Source organism: Myiozetetes cayanensis, unplaced genomic scaffold, assembly GCF_022539395.1.
Source record: "Myiozetetes cayanensis isolate MyiCay16 unplaced genomic scaffold, myiCay2020 scf2-11, whole genome shotgun sequence".
Lineage (NCBI taxonomy): Eukaryota > Metazoa > Chordata > Aves > Passeriformes > Tyrannidae > Myiozetetes > Myiozetetes cayanensis.
The window spans coordinates 34,820,078-34,838,701 of NW_026087411.1; the positions used below are offsets into that span (position 1 = coordinate 34,820,078).

At 40.4% G+C, this 18,624-nt stretch overlaps 2 protein-coding genes across 3 annotated transcripts in view; both read left to right on the top strand.

Moving 5' to 3' along the window:
• The first annotated feature begins 43 nt into the window (after window positions 1-43).
• TFB2M (transcription factor B2, mitochondrial) lies at window positions 44-10,683 on the top strand. The gene is made up of 8 exons (XM_050315263.1): window positions 44-359; window positions 1,133-1,221; window positions 2,104-2,257; window positions 2,660-2,808; window positions 4,409-4,498; window positions 6,828-6,890; window positions 8,160-8,311; window positions 9,745-10,683. The coding sequence occupies exons 1-8, from the start codon at window positions 59-61 to the stop codon at window positions 9,929-9,931; spliced, it is 1,185 nt and encodes a 394-aa protein (XP_050171220.1). The 5' UTR covers window positions 44-58; the 3' UTR covers window positions 9,932-10,683.
• A 6,741-nt stretch (window positions 10,684-17,424) lies between these two features.
• SMYD3 (SET and MYND domain containing 3) overlaps window positions 17,425-18,624 on the top strand; it is a 392,669-nt gene continuing 391,469 nt past the window's right edge. Inside the window, exon 1 of one of the 2 annotated variants that reach the window (XM_050315257.1) lies at window positions 17,425-17,602. In XM_050315257.1, the coding sequence (XP_050171214.1) occupies window positions 17,439-17,602 (164 nt within the window). In that variant the 5' untranslated portion in view covers window positions 17,425-17,438. The remainder of the gene's footprint in view (window positions 17,603-18,624) is intronic. The other variant, XM_050315262.1, reaches the window with a different exon arrangement.

Here is an 18,624-nt window from a genome sequence, read left to right on the forward strand (position 1 = left end):
TCCGGTTGCCGCGGCGATCGCGCCCCCGGTGCTCGTGGCGCGGCGCGGGCGGCGGGCGATGCTGGCGGGACGGGCCCCGCCGGGCGCCGCGGGCTGCGGCCGCCTCCTGGCAGCGGCGCTGCGGCCGCTGCTGTGCGGGCTGTCGCCGTGCTGGGCGGCGGGGCGGCAGTGCCGGGGCCTGCGGCTAGCGGAGGCGGCGGCGGCGGAGGAGAAGGCGCAGGTGCAGGTGGTGAAGCGGAGGAAGCGGAGCGGCGTGCCGGTGCGCCGCTACATCGACTGCCCGCGGCTGGCGCGCACCGTGCAGCAATGCCTGCAGCGCGGGGCCGGCCCCCAGCCCCTCCTGCTCGAGTTCGCGCCCGGTGAGCTGTCTCGGGGCTCCGGCCGTGCTCCCGGCCGGGGGCTCCTCCGGGGCCGCCGGGGTGCGGCGCTGCTCGGCGCCACGGTGACCTTGCGGGGACAGGGCGAGCTGCCGCCCTCGTCACCGGCCGCAGCGGCTCCGCGAAGGGGTGGTGGTGCTGAGGGAAGGACCCGGGGCCCGGCCTCTCCCGGGATTTCGGGCGGGGGTGGCGGCTTCTTTGCGTTAGGGCGCTGCCCGGGACGGGATCCGTGCAGGGGGTTGTCCCAGCCCGCCGCCCCGGCGGGTCACTGCTCTTCAAACTGCTGTAGAGTCAGAAGAGATGTAGGCGTCTGTCAGGTCATATTGTGGTTTTGTAGGCGGACTTTGTCAGTAAAAGCACATCCAAGACAGGTTGCCCTCTGCAGTTACTTAATGTCTGGTTTTTTGGGGTTTTGTTTGTTTGTTTGTTTTTATCTCTGCAGAGTGTTACGGCTAAGGCTTCAAAGTATATTTCAGTTGGCAGAAGAAAAAGTATTTGAAACGTTATCTCCAATGTTCCTCAGTATCTCATTGTAATGCTGCGCTTAGGGTAATTCAGTGAGCAAATCTCGGGCAGGCTGCCTCTAAATGGTTTTTCTAACTCTTGTTTTGAAGTGTGTTTAAGCAAATACAAACTCTCTCCTTTTGAAGGTGAAATGTTCCAAGTGCTGTGTTGAGAAAATCACTAAAGGACATTACTTAGAAACAGAAATACACTTTTAAAATTTTTAATTTTATTTTATTTTCCCACTTCAGGTCCTGGAATCTTGACTCAAACTCTGCTCAATGCAGGTATTAGAGTGGTAGCTCTGGAAAGTGACTTAGCTTATCTGCCAAACTTACAGGTACACTTTTGATTCAGTTGCATATTTCTAAAACCTAATTAAAGAGAAAATAAGAAATTAACTTACAATTTGTAATGGCTGTTGGATCAGAAAGGAATTATACAGTAATTGTTACTTGTAACATCTGACATAATGCTTAATAACAGTAAGTATTGTTTGGTATGATTTGACATTTTGTGTATGCAGGAATTCAAGTTCATACATAGTCTTTCTATGAATAGTTTCATGTATAAATTTGAAACTAATATCAATCAGAGTCATTGTAGTTGTGTATGTTTAAACAGGAGGTCCATATGTAGCTTTAAGAAGTCTGTAAAAATACTCTTAGTTATTCTGCTTATCTTGAAGTGCTATTTAATGTGTTTTCCTGTAATTGACACTTACATATTAAGACACGTGTTGTCCTCTCCTGCTCACCTGGGCTTTTCATGGATTCTAAGTTCAGCAGAAGCTGTACTAGCAGGATGGTGTTACAGTGCTGGTTTGGAACCAACAACTCTCACTCTGACTTAAAATGTGTATAAAAGGCATTCTCTCTGCATACATAAAGATTTCTAGTTGTAAATCATTACATGAAGTGGTTTGCTTAGTTGGGTATAGTTTGGGGTTTCTTTAGGAAAAACATTGCAGAACATCTTAGTAATTTAAGAATTGTTTTAATGATGCTCAACTTGCACAGCACAAAAGATGTCAAAATGCCTAGCACAATGAAGGAAGAAGCAATTCTTTTTATCAGCTATAAGAAGCAGCTCTGAGATTTGACTCTTGTTGACTGAGTAACAATTTTAGGTAGTGCTTGAACATATTTTTTGTTTGGGTGGGATGTTTTGCGAGACCAGTTACTGTATCCAGATTTCTTCAACTGAAGCTGATTTTATTCAGTCCCTAGAGAATAGCCTGGATGGAAAATTAAAGGTCGTTTATGGTGACTTCTGCAGGCTGGATCCTTTGGTGAGTGGAACACTGAAACCGCCTGCCGTGTGTTCTGACAAGCTTTTTGCAACCATTGGTGTAGCAGCAGTTCCTTGGAGGGCAGGTATATGTATATGATCACACCTGTTACAAATACATTTGAGGGGTGCATAGGCAGTTTGGCAAAGTCTTTTGGATTTGCTTGAGGTATATGTTCTGTTTAATATGTGTGCTCAATTAATAGATACTACTTTCTACATTTCAGCTTTATTTAAACTCGTGATAGCTTCAAAAAATACCCCATGTGGCAATATGGGATATCAAGTATTTTCTTGTCTGTTAAAGGTTTAGTCTAACACAAACTGGGCTTAACTTTGACTAAGGCTTGAATTGTATTCGTTCTTGAACAACATGAGCTCACAGACTTTCTTCTCTTATTTGTTTGTAGTTTAGACATTAGAATTAATGAAATTGTCTAATATGTATTGCAAAAATTTTAAAATGCTTTTGCATGTTATTGAAACAGATGTACCTCTGAGAATTTTTGGAATCATGCCGCACACATTGGAAAGAAACAGACTTTGGAGGCTTCTTTTTGGCCTGTATGAATGCAATTCCATATACAAATACGGAAGAGTAGAACTCAACCTCTTTATAAGTGAAAGAGAATACATGGTATGTGCAAGGTATTGTACAGGTAGTGAAGATGTAGTGCTTCACAGAACACAAACCCATTTATATTGTGTCATTAATGTTTCTGCTTGTGAATTTTTTTCTACCACAGTTTTTAGGTCTTGTCTGTTTCCTACTTGTTCACTTTATGCAGTGATAGCATTATCAAGAAACATTCTCTTGTCATATAACCACAAATTTTACAAGTGTGAAGACTGGTCCTTGAGAAGAATATGCAGCAGCAGACTAGCTGCTTTCCATTGTAAATTCTGAGGTGCTTAAATTCTGTAATATGCTTTTGCAACAAAATTGTTTACTAGTTGCATGTAATAGACAATGAAGACTGAATTCAAAATGCAAGTGAAAAGGATTCCGGGTAGAGGATTCCAAGTTACTAAATGCCATACTCAGTGAGATGCACTTGTCCTCCTGAGCCACTTTTTTATGCAGTGCTGAAAAGAACTGAGCCAAAATATAATGATTTACACACCTTTTTATTAATATTTTATACACAGAGGTGCAGAGCAGCTTTCTGGGTTTCTTAATGTTCCTAATTTACACTGTCTGGAAGCTCTAGAACTGTACTTATACTTCAAGGATACTTTTTTTTCTGAGAAACTAGGAGGTTCATACAGAGCCATAAACCTTTAATTACTTGTAAAACTTTGAGGTCTGCTTACCCAACCTGTGTTGTGTCTAACACCTCACTGAAAAAAAAATTAGAAGTCTTAAGAATATTATTCTGTGAAATGACAGGTTGGACACCACTGAAATACCCACTTGCATGGCATGTTTTTAATGGCCAGATTTTTGAGTAAATACAGGGCAGCCCATTCATTTAATGCAGTCGCTGTGCTGTTGGGGTTTTTTTTGTTAAGCTTTCTGGCTTTATTGTGAACTCTGTTAAATGAGAGTTGCGTAGTAAAAGCTGTTGAAACCTTTGTTTAGTGGGCACTGTTGATTCATTTTTGTTGGTTTTTTTGGTTTGTTTTTTTATTATATGACAAGGCTGTGTAAATCTATTATGAGAAGTTAAATCTCCCTGCTACAATCTACTCCTTTCCTTGCTCTGTTTGAGAATAATCACAAGCTTTTCTTTGTTTCTTGTCCTAAGAGTTGTTTGATCTGTAATATTGATCAGGATGATGACTGTACAAGTTGCTTAATGTTCAGTGAGCTTACCTGATGTTTTACTTACTCTGCTTGCATGTCTTCTTGGGAATATTACTTTATCAGTGCAAGCTGATAACTCTGCCAAAGTTACAGTTTTTATATGTAATATGATCCCTGCTTCTCTTCTGTGTGAAACTTCTCTGCCTTAGAAGGGACCAGAAAGTGTATAGTGGAGATTCATACACGGTTCAGTTATCCAGATAACTGCTGTGAAGAAATACTTAGCCTGTTATAATGTTTTCTAGTCACGTCTTCTGACAAGATGTACTAAAATAGCACAAAGTATGTATTTGAGGCCTAATGTAACTGCTTTGGAATTTTAGACTTAACTGAATTTTATATATATATATATGAATGAGGATTTTGCTTAGATAAAGAAACAATCTTAGTTTCTGCAACACAAAAAAGCTCTTTCTTTGCCATTTTCTAGATTTTAAAAGCAAAGCCTGGCGAAATATGGGCTTATCAACCCCTTAGTGTACTTGCTCAAATAGGATGTGAAATTGAACTACTGCACATGGTAAGTGTTTTGTACCAGCTGATATGGCCTAATGCTATGGACATGATTTTAGAAAAGAGTTGATAGTGGTTTACTATTGTAAACTAATTGGAAGTTAATTTATTAGCTTGGAAAACTGTTGAAAACTTGTGTAGAAACCATTGATGTAAAGAGCTGAAACACTCAGATTTTGTGTAAAACTCTCCATTAAGTGGCATCATGATTCACTATGATGTCAGTATTTTCATTGCAAGCCACTGTCCTCTGAATTTTGCCTTCATGTATGCTTTGGACTTCCTAAGCTGTATTCAGTATTTGAGTTCTGGTGCTTTTGTGTTCCAAGCATACCTGCTTCTCCTGCTAGTCAGTATCTTACCTTGTCAAGCATATGATTTAGTTTTAAAAATGGTTTACATTGTTCCCCCACCTCAGCATGAACACATGGCCATCAATTTTCCCCTAGTTTATGCTTTTCAGAATTACCTTTCTTTGTGCTCTGTTTTTTTAGGAACCTACCTTCATAGTTTAAGTATTTTCCTAATCTAAAATTAAGTTTCATTATCTATTGTCTTCCAAATACTTTATATCACAAGGTATATATTAAGGTAAATATTCAGGAGTTGAAGAATGATACTCTTTGAAGATGGTCATCTTATTAAGAGGGATGAAGAAAAAGTGGAGGCATTCAATGTGTTGTTTGCCTCAGTCTTTAATAATGCTGATAAACCTTGGACCACCTGGTCCCCTGAGCTGGAGGACCATGAGTGTGGGAACAGTGACTTTCCATTTGCAGACACTGAAATTGTAAGGGACCAGCTGTATCAGCTGAATGTTCACAAGTCCATGGGGCCTGATGGGATTCAATCTAGAGTACTGAGGAGCAAGTGGAAATTATGGGAGGACCTTTCTCAGTTAGCTACCAAAGGTCTTGGGAGTCTAGGGAGGTTCCTGCTGACTGGAAGCTGGCCAGTGTTATTCCAGGCTACAAAAAGGGTGTGAGGGAAGACCCAGTGAACTGCAGACCTGTCAATCTAACCTCAGTACCTGGAAAAATTATGGAGAAGATTGTACTGTGTACTGTTGAAAGGCATTTGAAGAATAATGCAGTCATCAGGCACAGTCAACATGGGTTCACAAAGGAAAGTCCTGTTTAACTCATTTGACACCCTTCTATGATAAGGTCACCTGCCCAGCGGATGAAGGGAAGGTGGTGGGTGTCCTTTTTCTGGATTTCAGTGAGGCTTTTGACACTGCCCCTCACAGCATCTTCCTGGAGAAGTTGTCCAGCTGTAGGATGAGAGAGTTCATGGTGTGCTGGGTGATGAACTGGCTGAAGGGCAGAGCTCAGAGGGCTGCACTGAATGAGGCTACACCTGGCTGACCACTGGTTCAATTTGAGAGCCAGTCCTGTTGAATATATTTACCAACAATCTGGATGCCAAGAGTTGAATGAACCACTAGCACATTTCCTGATGACACAACACTGGAAGGTGCTGTTTACTCTCTTGAGGGACAAGATGTCTTGCAGAGGGGTCTAAGTAGATCAAAGCAGTCAAAATGCTGGATTCTGCACCTAGGATGGAGTAACACTGAACACAAGTAGTAATGGGGAGAGGAGTGACTGGATAGCAGTCCTGCAGAAAGGAACTTGGGGGTGCTGGCTGACAGCAGCTCAGTATGAGTCATCAGTGTGTTCCCTGGCAGCCAGTAGGGCAAACTGCATCCTAGGGTGCATCAAACATGGCATCATCTGCTGATTGAAAGACATGGTTGTTCCACTGAATTTAGAGTAGGTGCAGCCTCACCTTGAATGTTTGGACAGTTGTAGGTCCCACAACTTAAGAAGGTTATGAAGGTCCCTGAATGCATCCAAAGAATGGCAATGAAGCCAGTGAAAGAGCTGGAAGGAGTGTTACATGAGGAGCAGCTTCAGCCTTTGGGCTTGGCTATTTTGGAGCAAAGGAAGCTGAGGAGGGGTGACCTCATTACTCTCTACGACTTCCTGAGGAGAGGAAGGCTAAAGGGAGATACTAAACTCTTTTCCCTTATATCCAGTGATAGGACACATTGGAATAGTTCAAAGCTGTGCCAGGGGAGGTTTAAACTGGACACTAGGAAGCATTTCTTTACCAAGAGGCTGATCAAATACTGGAACAGGCTTCCTACAGAGGTGGTCGATGGCCCAGGAAATATTTGGACAGTGCCCTTAAGAACATGCTTTAACTTTGTCAGCCCTGAATTGCTCAGGCAGTTAGACTAGACAATTGTTGTAGGTCCCTTCCAATTGAAATAGTCTATTCTATTCTAACAAAGGGCTTTAATTCTGTAATATATTTGCTTCCTTCCATAGGAACCTTGGTCATCATTTACAACTAATTTGAAAAGTGGGAACCTGGCAGTACCAAAAAGTAAGGTAAGATTGTAGTGTACACTTTTCTTCTTTTGAAGATGCAGCTAAACTGCTTTTTACTAAAGGTTAAAATAACTTTTTAACAGCATTTATAGCTGTATTTTTTAAGAAGTGTTCTAATTAAAATCTACAGGCAGCATGTAGATTCATCAAAACGTGAGTGAAGGATTGCTATTCACTTAGAAACTGAGAAAAACCCTATTATCTTTAGTGTCTATGATGGAAAAAATATGGTGAATAAATAGCATAAAGGAATGTTAACAGATAAAGTATTTTTCAGAAAATGTTACTGACAGGAAAACATCTACCTACTTGAACAAAACAAGTGTTATCACAGTTAATAACACAATCAGTATCCTGCTGGTTTTGATTCAAATGGTTAGTCATATCTATTTGTATCTCCACTAAAGATTTCATGTGCTAGCTAATTGCTGAAAAGCATGAGTCTCAAAGCTTAAATTTGAGAAGTGCAAAAATACCTTGTGTAAACTTATTTACTTTTCTCTTTCAAAGAAGTAACGATGTTCCTTTGTGTAATAGAAGAAGATCCTTATTTAATTCTGATGATACAAAAGCATGTTTACTTAATATTTGGTTTTGGCCTCCCCACAAAACTGCTATGGTTTGAGTGTTGTTTGCAATGTTTCTTTAAGATACAAGTGACTATCAGTGAATGTAAGTGACTGGGTGTGCCTTACATGCTTAATTGTGTTGCTGAAAAACCGTGTAGAGAGGCATATCAGGTGGATTATGCAAGATATATTGTGATAGCCTTAGGACAAGTACAAATGTGAGATCTATTGGACAATATATCCATTGCTGCTAATACAGAAGTACGTTTATTTCTGTTAAAGACTCCATCCCAATTTCATAAAATCCTTCAATTACAGTGTTTTCTTAGTGTTACACTCAAATAATTCCATCTTTATATACAAAAGGCAGGTAGTTGAAGTGATCTGATGCCTTGCATAGTATAGGAATACTACAGGCCATATAATATCTTGAAAGCTCACATCAAGCCTGTATTGTCTATATCAACTAAGAAAGTTCAGTCTTAAAATGTAAAAATAAAACCCTAGTGATAGTATGTTTCTTCTGTTTTCTATTTCCTTTCCTCTTTGGGGCACGGAGGAGGTAAAGCCTCATCTTCCAATGAAATCATCAAGTTAAGACTTCTAATAAGAAATGTTAGTGGTGGTGAAGATGAAACCCTTAGCTAAAGACAGATATTGTCTATCATTTTTTCAGTGATTTATTTTGTTTTTCTTGCAGTGGCTGCCAAATGACCATTTATGTTTGGTACGACTGACTCCTCAGAAAAATCTATTTACAGGAGGCTTGAAGCCCACAAATGCAACTACCTTTATTTTCATGGTGAAACAGTGTCTTGCTAAGCCTACGTCTAGACTTAGCGATAGACTAAAGTAAGTAAGAAAGAATTACAGTTTTTATACTTTTTTTCAGAGAAATATAGGAAAATACTAACATATGTTCTTAAAGTGGTATTTATTTGCAGATGAAATACTGTGCTTTTTAAAAATTAATTATCTATATGTAGAATAGAAGATTTTTCACTTGTGCAACCCACAATACAGTATTTTGGGGACTGTTCCTGGCCTGTATTTACAGATAATAAAAACTTGAGATTTGACAGAAAGGTCAACAAGTATTTAGGATGTATATGTGCAGTAATTCTCTGTACCTCCAGTGGAGGTGAGGTCATGTATCTGCAAGAAGTTTTCACTTACTTTACAGACGTAATAATAAAGCCACCAAGAGTTTGCAGGTATAGAAATTAAAAGCTGAAGAAGTTTCAGTTTATAACAGATATCAAAGTCATGCTAATGAAAACCGCTGAAGGTTATTGAAGGTGGAATGGGGATGTCCTCAAATGGCTGTTATCTAATTAAAAAATTAGGCTTTAGGCTTATTTACTAATTATGAAACTGTAATTATTGGTTTTGGTATTACATTGGAGCTATTCATGTTTGTTTTATGATCAGTAGATTTCCGTTTCCCAGAAATGGAAGGTGTTTACAGTCTGGAAAGCATTGACTTCTACTGGGTGATGAAAATACTGAATATACTTCTCACTTGCTGATAATAGCTTATGAAAGTTAATTTCCAGAAAGAGGGAAGAAGGAAAAGCTACTAAATTCCAGTAACTCTTTTAGCAAAGACAAGTGCAAAGAGCCTTAATGGATTTCTCTCTTAAAGCTCAGTGATGTCTCTCATTTCAACTCAGTCCTTCAGCCAGGAAGTTGAAGACTTCTAATGTGAATCTTCTGTGTATTTATACACCCTTTTCCTGTCTGGGAAATAGTTAATGTATGTGCACATTTATGAAGGTCTAGCTTTCATAGCAATGATGTAGATGGAGAGAGAGTGGATACATCTGTTTATATATAGAAGAAAATACCTGGGAGGTGTAAGTCACTAATTCATGCTATACTGAGTCATCTTCTTGAGGATTACCTGGGCTTTCATTACCCAGGCACTGAAGAATAACCCCTGTTTATGCTGTAATGCCTGTTACTGACATACGCATTTGAGGTGGATGAGGGAGGGAGGGCGGGCACCCGTTCTGTAACGAGGAGGCCACCCACCCTGTAATGAGGACACTTACGTGGTTTGGTATTGTCTGTATCTGCCGGGGCTTTATTTGGTATTTATGTGTCTTATTAGCAGATGTTTCTTCCTGTTTGCAGTACAAATTGAAAATAACTTATGTTGTAGGAAGAGGTTAACTTCTTCTAGAAGTTGTGAAAGAGTAAAATGGACCTTCAGATAACATTTCTTGCTTTTAAATTTTTCACAGAAAGGAATGCTGCATTAAGACTTTGTTTGTTTGTTTCAGTTCATGGAGCTTGGACAATGGTGGCGAATTACTGAAAGCGCTAGAAATTCCAGAAAATGCTATAATGCGTGACTTGTATCCAGAAGACTACAGGCGTCTTTTTGAGACTTTACAAAACTCTAGTATGTTTACTGAAACCTGGTTCTATGATGAAGTCTCAGAAAGTGTAAGGACCATAAACTTCTAAAACTAAAGCTTTTGGAAGATCACTTTAGCTTCCGGAAGGTTACTTTGACAAGAAATGATTTAAATAAAATCACAGGTGCAATTAGCTAGATGATTTCCTGCCCAAAAAGGAAAATAAATTCAGCAAGTAACAAGAGCCCTTCTATACAAGATGAAAGTAATGGATTCACAGTTATTTGAGCACAATCCTATCCAGAATGGACAAACTTTGCAACTTTTCTGGGAAGTTATTAGTCACTTGCTGCTTTTGGATGTACCACTTAAATGGAACTTTTGTTACACTGCTGTATATTTACAACATTTGAAAACAGTTAACAGACCAAATAATGATTATTTGTCTGGTTTGTATTTTAGTTCTTAGTGATTTGAATGCCCTTTTGACAGATTACCAAAATACATAGGTCTTTACGACCACTGAGTCTGCTACGTTGTCTTGTTACCTAAAAACCTTGCAGTCTAAAGTCAACAAAATATTAATAAATTAATAGTGGTGTGTTAATATAAGACAAGGTAGTGACAGCATGACAAGACATTAACTGAGAGTTGCTGTAAGTAAAGACTGTAATATCTGTGGGGAAAAGTTGTAACAGTTCTTTCTTTTGAAAATAACACAGGACAATCTGTACTGGTTTTCAATACACAAACAGCTGTATGTTTATGGCGATTATTTTAGGTCTGAAAGTCACCAGAATATTCAGTGCTGTATAAACAATTTGGAAAAATTAAAATAAAATTATCTTATTTGAAACCATTGACCATGACTTTGTTTAATGTGTAATACATGTACAAAAAATTTACTTCAAACCCATGAAATTCTCTTTTTAGCCATAGTACTCCATAATGCAACCTGTTTCTAATTTCTCTTCCCATCTTACCATGTAACTGTTCTGTTGTTCAACAAGGCTGAGAGGCTGTACTGGTTCTGTGCTCAATACAGTACCCTCTGGGAAGAGCTGTGGCCAAAAATATGCCTCTAGCAAAGTACAAGTTAATAAAATGCCATTTTGGTGAAGGCTGAGCTATTTTATCAGACTTTGGAATACAGAAGTGCCCAAAACACTGCAAACACAGAATTGTATTTCTTAAGCAGAGTGTGAAGTATAGATGTGACAAGCATTCATCTTGGTCTTCCTCCTGCTGATGGAAAACTAACTTTGAGCAGCCTCAGTTGCCTCTGCTAGGTAGGCCTCTTGAAGCTGCTGGTAAGCTTTCCTAATGCTACGATGAAACTCCTGGAAAGCTGAGGCTTAGTTTGCAGTGTGTCTCTGAGTGTTGCTGGTGTTACAGTGTAAGTCGTGAAGATTTTATGCTTGCTTTTTGTCCATGTCTCTGTTTCGGATAACTTGCATTGTAAATTAACCGTGAATTGCAAGCTTGCATTAACAGAAGCAATTCCACCTTTTTCAGTCTCATTAAATGGTAACTGTCTTACCTGCTAGTCTGTGAGAGTGCTTGTCTCCTAAGCTGATGACCCACACACACTTTGAATCAAAATATCTCGGTGTTGCTGCAGCAAGATGTCTTATACCAACATACTAGGAGAAGTATTCAATGCATAAAATGTAAGACAGCACTGTCCACATAAATGTCTTTGACTGTGTGCTGATAACATTTCAAACATGAACTGAAAAAATTGTTTTATTTTGATGTTGGAAAGCAGCATTCATTGAGCCAATGCAGAGACTCCCACTGTAACAGCAGCAGTCTGTAAGTGGAAGGAATGTTGCATAACCGTGGACTTAAAATGAGGGGATTTAATGGTCACCAGAAATCTGGCATTAAGGCTAAGTGTAAGCAATGTTTAGCCCTGAACACAAATGCGAAATGGAGAAATGTCATTATAAAAATGGTCTTGGTATTCATGGAAGAGATGGAAAAAGTGAAAATTACTGTTGTACGTGAATCAATACAGGGGTAGTGGAAATTAATTAGGTCTATGGATTTGATTAATTGATGCTATCCACTCAGTGCTTCCTACTGTTGCAGGTTTACAGCTTTTGTAGGATAATATTGACTGTAAACTTTCACTTGACTTTCAAGTTTTAAATTGTATATAAAGGTTTGCCATACATTCTTCTTATGATGTTTAACCTACCCCGTACTACTTGTATTCCTTTTCTTTGCATAACTGCCTTTGCTATATTCCTCTATGTGTTTATGGAAAATCGAGGCAGCCATCTCTTCAGTTATTTTTGATTCACGTAAATACAAGGACAGAACTTGAAACTAGGAAAACAGTATATAAATTCAGGTTAACATGTACAGTTTAATAACCCTCAAAAATGCTTTTCAAAGAGAAAACTGCAATTTCACTCAAAATTCAAAATGCTAGACTTTCTCAGAAAAGATGATCTTCATGCTAAGGTTTACAGAAACCATTTTCTATCATGGTGGGAGAGCAAAGTTTACCATTTCTGAAAGTGCATTAATTTGTGAGTTACTGTGCCAGATACAGTAAATCAGAAATAGTATCTTTAAAGATGCACCAACATTTGAAAATGTTGCACAATTCAGTTGTTCTGAATATCTTAAATATAAGATATTTAAGATATGTTTAAGATATATCTATTCAAGATACAAAGTAGTAGATTTTTGCAATTACACTGATTAGCTGGAAACTTTTGGTCACATTTATTTCCTCCTATGTTTTTCTGTCTTCAAATCTGTGATCTCAGATGAGATGGAGGTTACAACATTCATACATATACTTTATGGAAGGTCCACAGTATACCTACTCCTTTCAAATATTTCCAAACATATAGGGTTGTGGTTACTATTTTTTCCTCCTTTTCTCCCAGGACCAATGTAATACATGAAATGTGAACCACACATGACACAGCTACTTGGTGAAACACTTTTTTTTAAGTGTTGCGCCTGCTCTTCCAATACTGTTTCGTAGAGGAGCTGCCAAAAAAAAGGCTTTTGGCCATAAAAAAAGTGCACCCATACATCATAGTTTCTATATTGATTATGACTTTAGAGATGTTAAGTCTTTTCCAGTGGTGCTTATCATTTGTACTATCCGTCTGCCTGTGAAAGAAAATTACGTGACTATGATGACAATTGCTTAATTTTTAACATCAACTATATTATAATCATAACAAACACAAATACAAACAGAAGTAAAGTTGGTCCTTGTGGTGCCCAGCTAATAAGAAATTGGGAACTAGAAGATCAGTCTAGTTGAATTCTCTAGTCAATTCACTTTTGATCCAGAGGAAGGGTTTGAGCCGTTGTAGTAATTAACATAGTAGATGCGGTTGTAAGGGGTTGTTAAGGTGGAATGTGTATAGGCTAGGCTAGACTAGACCTGTTCAGCATTGAGCATTTTAATAATTAGAGCTCAGCCTTGCAGGTGATAATGATAATGTTGATAGAAATATCAACATAAAACTCAAGAAACAGACTGTGTGGTGTAGTTTAAGATGTGCAGGTGTGACAGGAAGAACCCCAGGCTTCCTGAGAAACATGTTGAATTAATTGTTTTGTCAGGCTACATGCAATCTGTGGGGCTGCAGATTGAAAACTCCAACCTGAGCTTTACAAGCCTCTAATTAGCAAACCTGTATGTTTCTTCTGGAAACATTGAGAAAATGGAAATAACAAGTAACTTTTCCAGAAAGGACAAGAAGCCAGTGGGAGATGTTTATTCACTCACATTGTATCCTTTCTCAACAGCTACTGCGTTTTTCCCTGTGTGGGCTGTTTTAACGTCACTGCTAAAATTAGGCACGCTGGCTGTCCCCAGCTGATAGAACGCAACATGCAGCAAACATATGAAGCCCAAGGGAAATTAGGAGTAGTTAAGAAACACCAAATGAAACAGTCAGTTACTCATCATGTAAGCAAGTCTTCAACCCTTGATGTAGTTGATTCTATTGATAAGACCCCAAATAGACAAAACAGCAAAGAACTGTATGAGTGTGCTTCTGTCTTTTGAAGGAAATTGAGGCAGGGAAGACACAAATAAAAGTAGAATGGTTTTCTGAAGTTCCTAGTAAAAAATCAACAGATAAAATCTGTTGCTGTGAGTGAAATTTATTATGAATTTGTGCTTAAAATGCTTCTGTGGAGATTTTTAATTTTACATTCTAGAATAAATTTTTTACTAGTGCACCAACACTGAAAGTGAAGAGACCTCTTCGAGAGACATGTCTTCATAAAAGATTTCTCTGTGTTTACCAGATTTCAACTCATTGATAGCTATTCTAAGCCACTTGATAGCTATTCTAGGCCATTATTAACATAGATTTTTGTACAATCCAAAATGTAACATTTTGTCTTTTAAGCCATATTTTGCTCCCAGAAAAATTCCCTTCTGTGCTGTGTTGTTTGGACTGGCTATTGCACATTTATGACTAAAGAGCAGAATCTTAATTATTTAATTATTGCAATTGTTTCTCTAAATTCCTGTTGTAAAACATGCTGTCTTGGGATAGAAGAGCTAAACTTCCAGTACAGTGTCTCCTGGCTGTAAGGAAGTATGACTAATTCAGCACTATCAGCCACAATTAAGTGATATTTCCCACAAAAGTGCCTTAATTACACACCTTGACAGCTGCTTCTGTCCAGAATGTGTCAGGCACTTCAAATAGCTGTTGAGAAGTCTGACCTGTTTAGGTCAGCGTATGACTTGGTCATATAAAAACAACATACTGATAACAGGGATTAAATTCAACTAAATATTGTCAGGGGCTAAAGAACCACTTATTGGAATATCTAGCCCTACTATCATTATGCTTCTCAGAAAATTCTCATTGATGTTTCCAAAAACATCCAAATTGGGCATTCCATTGATTACCATTGCTTAAAGACTGTGTTGAATGGCCCTCCTAGGCAGACCAGCCTATACCATGTAGATGTAGATATCCAGAATAAGCTCTCCAGGCTCTTTGTACAGAAGTCAAAATACCCAACACTGCAATGAAAATGTTTATGATGTGTTAAAAGCTTACCCATAATAAAAAAACTTTATTACTACAACTATGTTGTTGTACCACTTGAAATGTAACATCAGCTAAAAGCTGATCTTGGGCTTCTGTGGCTTATTTTACTTATGCCAAACTGATGGATGTCCCTTCAGCTGTTCATACTTTAGTTTTGCTAGAGTAGCTGGGCTCTTCAATGTTGTGGTTTTCATTTTGTTTGTGCATGAGAGAGACTGTATACTGTCATTCCCTCAGATATGTTTCTGTATTTTGCGAGAATTAGTTGTGTTATGGGACATGAGAGTGAGAAAACCTGACATGGGAAACTGAGAAAATAATGAAAATTACATGTGGTAATATATGTTCATACTAGCTCTTTCCTGAAGGCACCTTTTGCCATAGGTAGAACTTTAAGTTCATGCTTTTTGCATATTGTTTGACTGTTCATTTCTTAAATTTATGCACAAATAGATACAGATGTTACCTTCTGTTATTACTGGTTTTGTTTTTGTCACAGGTTTTGGGCAATGTCTGCTTAGAAACTCAATAAAACATTATAGACAGGGAAATGCAGAAGATCATACAGGTGAAGGAGCAAAGCATACAAACCAAATACAGAGGTAATCTTCTAATATTTTAATAACTGTTAAGGGTAATTCTTGAGAATCTCACACCACCACTGTAATTGAACACTTTTTAAAAATTTGCCAGGAGGGCTAAAGATAAACATAGTAATATGCATAATGATTTCACTGACAGCCAGACTGCTGTCAGTTCTTTTGGTAGTGAATTACATCACTACAGCATTTAAGTGAATGTTAAAATACATTTTTCTTTGAAAATCTTGTGACTTGAGTCTTCCCAATAGCAGTGTTTTGGATATTTATATTGTCATTCCTGATTACCTTGTTGCAGCTTGGATGGAAACAATTGCAAACTGAAATAATCATTACCAAGAACAAAACTTCAGTGTGTTTCAGCAATGCACGCCTGTTTTGCAGAACTTTTAGGTCTTCGTCTCGAGCTTTGACAGGATGACTCAACCGCCCTTTCCAAAACACAAGCCCTACCTCCCTCTATAGGCGTAATAAGGAAAACCAGACAAAGTCAATCTGCATCACAAATGTGATCCAGAAATACATCCATATGCTAGTTCATAAATAAAATGTCTCATTTTGGGGTGTTTTTTGACAGAATCATTTTCATATCTCTTCCTTTGTGAACCAAACTCTTTAATATTTTGATCGAGATAACGAACTGAAAAGTGTACTATCTGTAACAAATGGGTATACACACGATGAAGCCCCTGCTTCAGATCTAACTCTTCTATGCTGGTTTCAGTGTTGCATCAGTGAAGAAAAGTCACTGAGAAACCCTTGTGTGTCAATACAAAAATAGTATGATTTTCTCTTTGCAGTACATCGAAGGATGAAGAGTTCTTGCATTAACATGCAACAGCTGCCTGGCTTGAGGGGCTTTCTGATTGCTTGTGGTCCCTTGAAGGCAATGGCCCTAGGCTGGGGCTGAGTAGGACCTGGGGAAATTCCCTTCATTACATACAAAGCTGCAGGAATGGAATCTCCATGTATCCTGTGTTTTTTTGCACTTCCATGTCAGCATTGAAGCTGGGTGGGTACAGGAATAAATCAGGAATGGTGCTGGACAAGGCTAACGTGGCAGCTGGGACTTCCTATTGCTTCATGTTCCTTCTGAGGCTGACCTGCAGCAGCTGTGAGGTGTCTGTGTCACAAGGGCTTCCTGTATGGTGGTTAAGAAGAATTTACAATTAGACATTTTGTGACTGCCCCTCATTCCCTTTAAAAGCAAACCAACCAACCCATGAAGTTCTACAGCAACTGAAGAAACTCCAGAATACCATTTGTAGCTGGCCATGGAAACACTGACAGCCACTACGGTTAGCAGCACAGAGTGATGTGTTAATAGAAATTCTCTTATGAGGAAAGGTTAGGAGAGCTGGGTTTGTTCAGCCTTCAGAAGAAATTACTAAGAGGCAACCTCATTAATGTGTATAAGTATCTGAAGGGAGAGTGCCAAGAGGATGGAACCAGGCTCTTCTTGGTGGGGCCAAGCAATAGGACAGGAGGTAACAGGCAGAAACGGATGCATAAAACACAGCGAAGAACTTCTTTACTGTGTGGGTGACTGAGCACTGGAACAGATTGCCCAGAGAGGTTGTGGAGTCTCCCTCACTGGAGATATTCAAGAACTGTCTGTACACAAACCTGTGCAATGGGGTCTAGGCTGACCCTGCTTGAGCAGGGAAGCTGGACCAGATGGCCCACTGTGGTCCCTTTCATCCTTACCCACTCTGGGACTCTGTTATATGTATTATTAACCCCCTCTTCGGGCAAAGGGCTGCCCTTTGCCGCACGGCCTTTCAGTGCAGCTGTCCTGTCCAGCCCTGTGCCAGGACACACCACTACGGAAAACCCCGATTCAATGCCCACAGTCCCACCCGGCCTTGGCCCTGACTTAAGATGGCGGCGGCAGCACCGCGTCACGTGCCGGCGGGCGGGGCCGCCCGCGCTCCCCTGTGCCCGTGGCGGCGCGCGCGGAAGGATGGAGCCGGCGGCGCTGGAGCGGTTCCCGAGCCCGGGAAAGGGCAGCGGCCTCCGTTCCCGCCGGCGGGTGCGGCCCGGCGAGCTGCTCTACCGCGCCGAGCCCTTCGCCTACGTCCTCACCAAGGAGCAGCTGGGCAGCCTGTGCGAGCGCTGCCTGCGCAGGTACCGGCGGGCCGCACGGCCGCCCTTCCCCCGCCCCGCCGGGGCAGCGCCGCCCCTTCCGCTGGGGCGGGGCAGTGCCGGGCTGTGCGGGGCGGAGTGGACGGCATGGCATGGGATGGGGTGGGGGCGGTGGAGTGGGTTTCTACTTCTGCGGGGAGGAGGTCGTGCTGCAATTCCCCGGCCGGGTGCCTCCGGGGGCTGAGGGCGCGACTTGCTGCTTCCTGCCGCTCCTTTAAGTTGTGGTTTTGTGGTTTTTTTTTTTTTTTTTTTATTTATTTTTATTTTTATTTTTATTTTTGCGCTTTCGCCGAACTCCCGGACGTCGGTAGTTTGGTGGGAGTTTGCCGGGCTGGCCGGAGCCAGCAGTGCCGGCGTGGCTCGGTGCGGTGCCGCTGCGCAGCGGCGTTTTCCTGCTGGGCTGGCGGTGCCTGGCGGCTCCCGTTTCCCCTTAGATATTCCTGAGACTGGCGGGGACAAAACGGAGCTCTGCCCTGGACTGTCGCAGGGGTGACGAGGCACCAGCCTTTTTGAAATAGGCGGAGTTGAGCTCCCTGTCGAGCGCGCAGATTTATCCGTTTAAGGAGCACGTGGTTTTGAGACCTGCGTTAAATAAATGCCTTCCGTCTTCCCACGGGTGCTTACAGGTGGAAACTGCGAACTGACTTTACCTTTCTGTGTTTGTTTAGAAACAAACAAACAAACTAACCTGTTGTCTAACCTTTAGCAATTCCCCAGCAAGCCAGATTGTGACGAGTTGTTTGTAGATTTGTATATTAAGACCTGAAACAAATTGGTAGGTAATCCAAACCTGTGTATAATTGCCAAGAGGTAAAGCAAAGAGGAGAAAATCCATTACTGCTAACTTTTTGTTTGTTTTATTTCTGGTTCATTTTATTTTGAAAATACTGCAAGTTTTGTTTGTTAAAACAGTCTCAGTGATTTGCTCTGTGTCTTTTTTGTCTCAGGACATCTTAGCTTCTGGTTTAAGAGAACGTATCCTCATTTTCTCAGAGAAAAGTTTG